This window comes from Archocentrus centrarchus, chromosome 18 (genome assembly GCF_007364275.1).
Source record: "Archocentrus centrarchus isolate MPI-CPG fArcCen1 chromosome 18, fArcCen1, whole genome shotgun sequence".
In the NCBI taxonomy this organism is placed as follows: domain Eukaryota; kingdom Metazoa; phylum Chordata; class Actinopteri; order Cichliformes; family Cichlidae; genus Archocentrus; species Archocentrus centrarchus.
The window spans coordinates 20,851,130-20,858,898 of record NC_044363.1 but is presented as its reverse complement, the minus strand read 5'-3'; the positions used below and the strand labels follow the sequence as shown (position 1 = coordinate 20,858,898).

The window sequence follows — 7,769 nt, the reverse complement described above, 5'->3', positions numbered from 1 at the left end:
ATTCCAAGCAAAGTGCAATAGCATGCACATGCATAACTATTGTGCACGTTCATTTGCATAACACCAGTGTTTTGAGATTTTTGATAAACTGCCCAGCCAGAGATATAGCAACGCACAGATCTTATGAGGAAATGATTGTCCATCTTCTCATTAATAAGCAGTTAGTTCCTGGTTTGTTCCTGTTCTGTTGCTTGGCAGCTAGTCAAGAATCAGTGCACCTTTGGAGCAAGGGTAATACTTTACTGCAAACATGCAATTTGAAGCTTCTGAACTGCATCTAGCTTCTACACTTATTACAAGAAATGTAATTTGGCACTATATCCGTATAGGAAGCCAATTTTCCCAGAGTGAGTGCAGAATCAATCTTCTATACCAAATTACAGTGAACTAAAAGATGATCAGATTAGCTGTTGGATCAAAACACATTCACGGGGTCTGGAGCTCCAGTACGTCTCTGTGCATGCTCTCGCTGACAAAAGAAACGAGCCTGACTCTGGTCCCTCACAGCATTCACCATCACGCACTGACACTCAGCAGACTTCACCGTTAGGGAGTGGCTCGCAAGGCTTTTCTCTTCTGGTGCTCTGCTCACACCATGTGGCCGAAGCAGTAACTGCACCCTCCAGGCGGGGGCCAAAAAGGCAGGTTCTGTGTGAAAGGCTGGGATTTGTTGCTGTGTACAGTAGCACCCAAACAACACATTCATCACCAGCAGACGTCCCCGCTCCTCTCCTGGTGTGCCAAATTGATGAACCATCAACGCAAGTTTCATTACGTTCACTTTATATTGATAAAGCAATCATGCATGCTTTTCTTCTGTGTTTCACCGTTTCCCGACTCGCAAGACAAATGGGGGTGTCAGAATGATATTTTTTCCCCCACACTTCTGTGTACTGCTGTGAGGAGGATGTGGGCTCCAAAAGCTGGATCGGGGCTGTTTTCTGTGGGAAAGAAAGTCACGAGTCAAAACTTTCAGCTCAGCTGGATGGGTTAGAAATATGCTGAGCACTTTCAAAATGTTGGTGTGATTTGTTTCAGCAAAGTTTTGGGGATCATTTATCATTTAAGCCATCGGTTGATCAAGAAAAACACTCCAGTTCTGGGTTATCAGATGTGCGGATTTGCAGCATTAATGTAGACACTAATGACACTGGTGCCATCCTTCCTGACCTTCATCATCTGTGTGAATTGAAGATCAGGCAACTGCTGTCACCGGTTGAGGGTGAGGTGAGGGAGACAGGACAAAATGTAAACTCCAGGAGGAAGAGCCAGACCCATGCACCCATCAGCCACTTTATTAGGCACACCTGTTCAACTGCTTGTTGAGGCAAATGTCTAATCAGCCAATCACATGGCAGCAACTACATGCAGTTAGGCATGTAGACATGGTCAAGATGACCTGCTGAAGTTCAAGCTATGCATCAGAGTGGGGGAGAAAGGTGATTTATATGATCGTGGCGTGGTTGTTGGTTCCTGCTCTAGTTTAATTTAAGCGTTTATGTCCAGTTCTGCAAAACTGCTTATTTTTTATTTACACCTTTTTATTAAAATATCTGCAGTATCAAAGCAATGATAAAGCAAAGAAAGCAATGATATAATACTCTTTGTATCAGGTGAGCTGATTGCAGTTTAATATTTTTGTTTGATCTGTCCACAATTTTGGTTGCGGTTATAGAAAATGAATCATTTCATGGTACCTTCTTCAATGGCCTTTATTAAGTATAGACAAAACAAAAAACGAATTGTTGCTGCTGCAAACATGACACTGAAACATCTCCGATGCCTCCATTTTTTTTTTATTAATTCTTCTACAGTATACAAATATTCACACACAAAATGTTCTCCAAAAAAACCCTAATGTCTCGTAAACATTCGTGTCCTTCTCGTCTCGCAGGTCTGTCTTCCTTCATCGTGTGCTGCATTGTCCACAATCTTCCAAATATATATTTATTTAAAAACAGAGGCCACTCAGACCCTCACTTCACCGTGTCGTGCTGATAGCCTGACACCGAGGTTGCAGCAGTGACAGCCGGGTCCAGGATGAAGGGAACAAAGCCAGAAATCACAGTGTGAAGCAGGAGCTCTTGACATCAGTGTGCTCGGTGCAGGCCCAGAGGTGAGGAGCAGGACCATATTGCATGGGTCAGCTTCGAGCTTAGTGTGGTGGTGGTGGTGGTTGGGGGGGTGGGGGTATTGGTGTACCAATCAGATCCAGATCAGTTTTTTTTTTCTTTGTTCTGAGCAGATTATCCTCAGTGTGTAGTGTCTATGAACGCTGATCACTGTCTGACTCTTGTGCATCCTTAAATACAGCAGGAATATGTAATGCAAATTTGACCAATATCTGGAAAATTTATGTTTAGTTCATTTGTGGTTACAGGAAGCAGTTAATCACGTAATGAAGAGGAGGCTAGAATACGGGGAAAGTGACTGGCGTGAGTTAAATCTGCATATTCATTAAGATCAAATCATCGCAGTTCCCACTGTTAATGATTTAGTTAATCGATTTAAAAACATCTGTAAGAACATGATAATGTGAAAACTATATATATTTATATATATATATATATATAGTCAAGCATAAACAGTGGCACCGAGGACAAATCACATAATTTTGGCTCTGGCATCATGTGTTGCATCCTCAGTGCAGCTGCTCGTGCATTCCTGTCATTTCTATATCTTGATTCAAAATGTCCTCCGCGAGCAGCGGCGCTTTCTCGAAATACCAGGAAAGCAGCAGTAGTGCAACAAACTTTTAGCAGGAAAGGAAAATAATCAAGTATACTTGTTCAACACTTCGCAAGATGCAATCCATCATTTGATCAGGAAGAAGGAAGTTAGGACATCTGAGAAAAGAATCAGCCAAAATCTTTTTTTTTTTTTGTTTTTTTTGTTTTTTCTGGGCGTTTGTTGTGTTGTTTTTTTTTGTTTTTTTTCCTGATGCTGCTGTCATGACTGAAAGCGTCCAGTAGGAACAGCGAGCACCCCCTCTGTGCTGAACATCAGCAGTGAAACACTAAACATGGTGGGCTTCACATATACAGACTGCACCTTTTTTTGGTTCAAACTCAGGATAAAAATGAAGAGGAGACAGTGAACAAGTATGACCTTTGACCTTTCATTGACTTGAACCTTTTGCAAGTTTCCCTGTGAGTGAACTAAATAAAAAGGCATTTTTGAAAAATAAGGCTATCAGTCCGGGGAGTGTTTAAAGGCCCCCAGACTGAGCTACATTCCATCTTTGATGACAAAAAGAAGAAATTAAGAGAGAAAATGAAGTGTTTTAGCTTACAGTGACGTCCATTGTTTTAATATTAGGGCTAAAACAGCTCTTTAGATGTGATTTTTCTCTCTCACACACACACACACACAAACTCTGCAAGTTTTATTTTTTCTTCTTAAATAGGTTTTTGATTTTAGAGGAGGAGCGCTTGGTTTTCTCTCCATTATCGCAGGAGTCCTGGGAGGACGTGCTCTGGAGCTTGTAATCCCTTCCCACGCTCCGGCCCTCCGAGTCCAGGGAGGTGAGAGACGGGTGGCGCCCCACGTTGGGCAGCATGCTCGCCGGGAGCTGGCCGAAGCTGTAGGACTTCTCCAGGATGCCGTTGTACATGCCCTTGCCTGTCGGAGAGGTGACGTTGCCCTGCGGTCCGCTTTGGGGCTCGGGTATGATGCGGGTGAGGTCGGGCGAGCCTGTTTGTGCAAATGGGTGGTGCTCCAAGGCCGGGGAAGGCGAGGTGGAGGGTGGGCCGGAGGGTGTGGTGGCCGGAGTGGGAGGCAGAGGAGGAGGCGTGGAGTCCCTGAGACTGCTGCTGCTGCTACTGCTATGGGTGGTGGATGCAGGACGCTCTGCAGTCTGGGTGAACAGCAGCAGCTCCTCGCGGGAGATCTTGCGGTAGGGGGTCTCCGAGCCCGCTGAGCAGGGGTTGTGCAATGGCTTGCGGCCCACTGAGCTGAGAGAGTCTGTGTCGGAGCTCCCCTCCTGAGACGCCTCCCTAATAAAGGAGAGCAGATGCAGCTGGTCACAGACTGATAAACAGGCCAAGACAGGCGAATACTAAAAAATGTATCCCTATGGAAGGAAATTTCTTTCATCTGTACCATTGAAGTTACAATTTCTGTAGATGTACACATGCAATTTTAATGCCTGAAATTTGAGATTAAAGTGAGTCACTTCCCCTTGCTGTTGCTTGATCAGCTGATGGATTCATTGTTTTTGTCTCTGCTCTAAGAGTGGAAAATATTGCACTGAATTGCCTTCAGTATTAACTCTCAAGTCTTCCAGTGATGCTAAAGCCATGTGAGGATGGCAGTCAGTGCGCTCATTTCTGGGAGATAATGTTTGGGTTTCAGATGCTAAGAACTGAACCGTAGACGGACGGATGTCGATGTTGTTTCCACGCAGAACAGAGGTTGGGTTAGACTGAGAAATATAAATCAGATTATTGCAGTGAAGGAAGTAAATGCATCTGTCTTTGTCTTCCTTTTTTTTTTAAAAAACAACTAATCTGTTTGCCCGCATGTCTTCCCCATGTACACAAACTAATATTACTGGAGGCTGTTTAAACAAAACTACAAGTTAAACTTACAATTATCTCCTCTGTCCATGATGTCAGCCGCATAAACTCAGGAGCGCTTCTATTCAAGGGTGAAGTACGTTAGCTCAGTATGACACAAAAGTGTCACATGATTGTGACTCGTTCTTTTTAAATCGAGAAACTTTTAGTTGAATTTAATTTTATCCTAATCGATAAAAATTCTTGAGCACACTCTTTCTCCTGTGAGAAACTATCTAGGACAGAAGTGCCTCGAACCGACGCTGTGATGACGTCAGCGACGTCAGATCAACTTTTATTTTGGAACTATTTTTCAACCGTGACGAGCCGTCAAGAAAAGACCGTCAGCTGATGGTTACTGAGCGTTAAAATGTTTGCTGGGATATTTCATGCTGGTGTTTTTTTTTCCTTTCCTTTATTGTTTGTGTCCTCTTAACTCTTGTTTCTGTCATATTTCAGGCCTGCTTACAGAACAAAGTGGCTGGGTGTGCATTAGAAGTTAGTGAAGGTGATCTCTGCCTATACCACTTGCTAGGGATGACCTTGGAAAAAATCCAGAACCTATTCTAACCGTCATTAAACCACAACTTTACTGATATATACCAAGGTGTCAAAACTTGCCATTAAGGGTAAAGGGGAGGTCGTCAAATGTCGTCTTTATGGGGAAAGTTAAATGTTTTGTAATGTCACAAACCCAAAGGGAAATTTTCTCTTTCACAGAAAACACTGAGCTTGAACTCCCCTGAAAGGCTTTTGTCCTGTGACCTACTGACATCACTATGTAACACATCTGCCTGGCACGCCCTCGTAGCATAAAATCAGCTGATGCCTCGCAGTCTGCCATAGTTACTTGCTCTTTAGAGCCCCTACTGCTAAGTTTGTATCTGCCTTGAAGAACGCATTGCAAATGTTCTGTTTTTGGCTGCCCTCCAAATCCATTACTAAAATCATTGTTGCTCGCATGTTGCACAGCTAATGTGGCTTGTACACCCACAGGAGAGCTATGGCAGAGGAAGAAAAACAACAGTAACTGTTGAGATTTTAAACACTATTTGGAACCGAAAAAAGGACTCTCTGTTACTTTGTTTCCTGTGTTGCCTTCTGTGCTAGAGTGCAACCTTCACTGAGATGACTTTTTTGTTAGCATGCCTCAACAGTACGTGTCTGAAAGGCTAGAAGGAGAATCTGAGAGCTTTGACAGCTTTCGTATTCTGCAGTTTTACAGAAAGTTATCTGTATCCCGCCTACATTCAACGGCTCATTTACACTTCTGCAGTCAATCTTTGCAGAGCCTACGACGTAACCTACATAGGTTGCCAATGCCGTTGCCTGCATTTGTTCTTGTGCGTGGTGTAAACTGCCTTATGGCGTGTTTTATGTGGTGCCAGACATGATAGAAACAAACTCACTGGGGCTTTTTTTTCCCTTCTGGGTCTCTACTCTTTGTTGTGGTCTTGTGGTCAGTTTTTTACATCTTAGTGCTGTACGCCAATTCCCTAAATTCAGCTGGGTAGGTTTTGAGTTATTTTGCTGACAGACAGACAAATGGCCCTGAAAACTGACTCTAGCTGCACTGAATCCTTCAGCCAGGCCGAGTCTCTCCTTTGCTCTGGGTCTGGTTATAGTTCAGACAAAAGGTTGAATGATGTGATGTTACATAACCAATAACCAGTTTTTGCTATACCAGCTGACTGATCACAGCAGCCTGGTAGTTTACAAAAGGATGGGAAACAGAGGTCGGAAAGAGGTGCCGCAGCACCTGATAGTAGAAGGAGATTTGTGTATTTAAACATTACAGCATGTAAACCTGTTCGTAGAAGCCAAACTGACGTGTTTCTGCTTGTTCTGCATGTTTTTTGTTGTGTTATTACTGACTATGCCTCACTAATGTAACAGTAAAAAAATAAATGATGCAAGTAAGAGTGAACTGTGGAAGAATTTTAAGTGGAGATATGACACGTGTTAGTCAGTGATCTTGTATCCTGTGCACATTTGATTGGAGGACACTGAATTTCTAAACACCTGCGAGTCCAAACTACATACCCCCTCCGATCCGAGTTGAACATGATGATGTCGTCGTCTGCCTCGGGGCGATAGGAGAGGGACGAGCTCGCCATGGACAGCAGGTCTGGGTCTGCGGACATCAGCGAGGACTGCGGAGAGCTCATCAGGCTCCGGCGGGAACGACACAGGCTGCTGCTGCGCGTCAGCGGGGGCCGAATCAACGTAGTCGCTGGGGGTGGAAAGAGGAGGGGGGGTGGGGGGGTGGAGGCATTACATTTTATGTCACAGCGCATTCTGACTACAGGGTATCAACGTCCTCGGCCGCCTTGCTCACTTGTGAACTGTGGAATGATGGGAGGCGTGTCCTCGTCCAGGTCATCCACTCCTCCTGCGATGGGGTAGGGAGGAACCGAGACTCGCGGCATGACCACCCAGCTGTGGTCGGAGTAGAGGCTGGCGGTCAGGCTCGGCAGACCCGAATTATTGACAACAGGGAAGCCGCAGAGCTTCTCGATCTGCTGCCAGCGGTGGAGCCGCTCTCTCAGGCATGCCGTTACCTCTGACAGGGCTTTCCTTAAGTGAAAACAAATAAATAAATAAAGCTCAGTTCAATTAGAAGAGGGTGCAGAAATTAAGGTTATCCTGCTTCATGTTACTGATCAACATTATCTAGCCAAACTTAGTAAGAAGCCATGTTTGCTTTGATCTGTCAGGGTTTAAACACACCGGCGTCCTGGTTAGATTTGGACCTGTGCCTAGCATTTTACTCTGTTCTCACTCTTATGTGATTTTCTTGATCTTAATCCTTTGAACACAGATGAATGATTTACCTCAGTGGCAGTACCTAGATCATCCAAGAGCTCTGAATATATTCAATTGTGTTTACCTACCTCTAAATGTAATAGCATTATGTGGAAAAAAAAAAAAAAATAATAAGCAAGAACTTGACATTGTACAGCTTTTTTTGAAATGCATTGAACATTCAGTTGGCTCAAGCAAAGTATTTCAAGCAAAGCAGCCAAGGATAAAGTCATTGCTGGTGTAAAAAGGCACAAAAAGCCTGACTGACATCCTGAATAGTATCTGTACGCCTCAATGCCAGTTTACACCTGGCTGAAACAAATCCATCCTTCCTGCATTTACTTTTTGATTAAACAGTTTTAGGGAGATGTTGAATAAACTTTATGATCACTTTATGAAGAATGCAAT

General features: G+C 43.9%; 1 protein-coding gene across 3 annotated transcripts in view; it reads right to left on the bottom strand.

Moving 5' to 3' along the window:
* Nucleotides 1-1,789: 1,789 nt before the first annotated feature.
* Nucleotides 1,790-7,769, bottom strand: part of stim2b (stromal interaction molecule 2b) — a 62,989-nt gene continuing 57,009 nt past the window's right edge. For all 3 annotated transcript variants that reach the window (XM_030753704.1, XM_030753703.1, XM_030753705.1), the window contains 3 exons: nt 6,895-7,133; nt 6,600-6,789; nt 1,790-3,995 (listed from right to left, as the gene is read on the bottom strand). In XM_030753704.1, the coding sequence (XP_030609564.1) occupies nt 3,386-3,995; nt 6,600-6,789; nt 6,895-7,133 (1,039 nt within the window). In that variant the 3' untranslated portion in view covers nt 1,790-3,385. The remainder of the gene's footprint in view (nt 3,996-6,599; nt 6,790-6,894; nt 7,134-7,769) is intronic.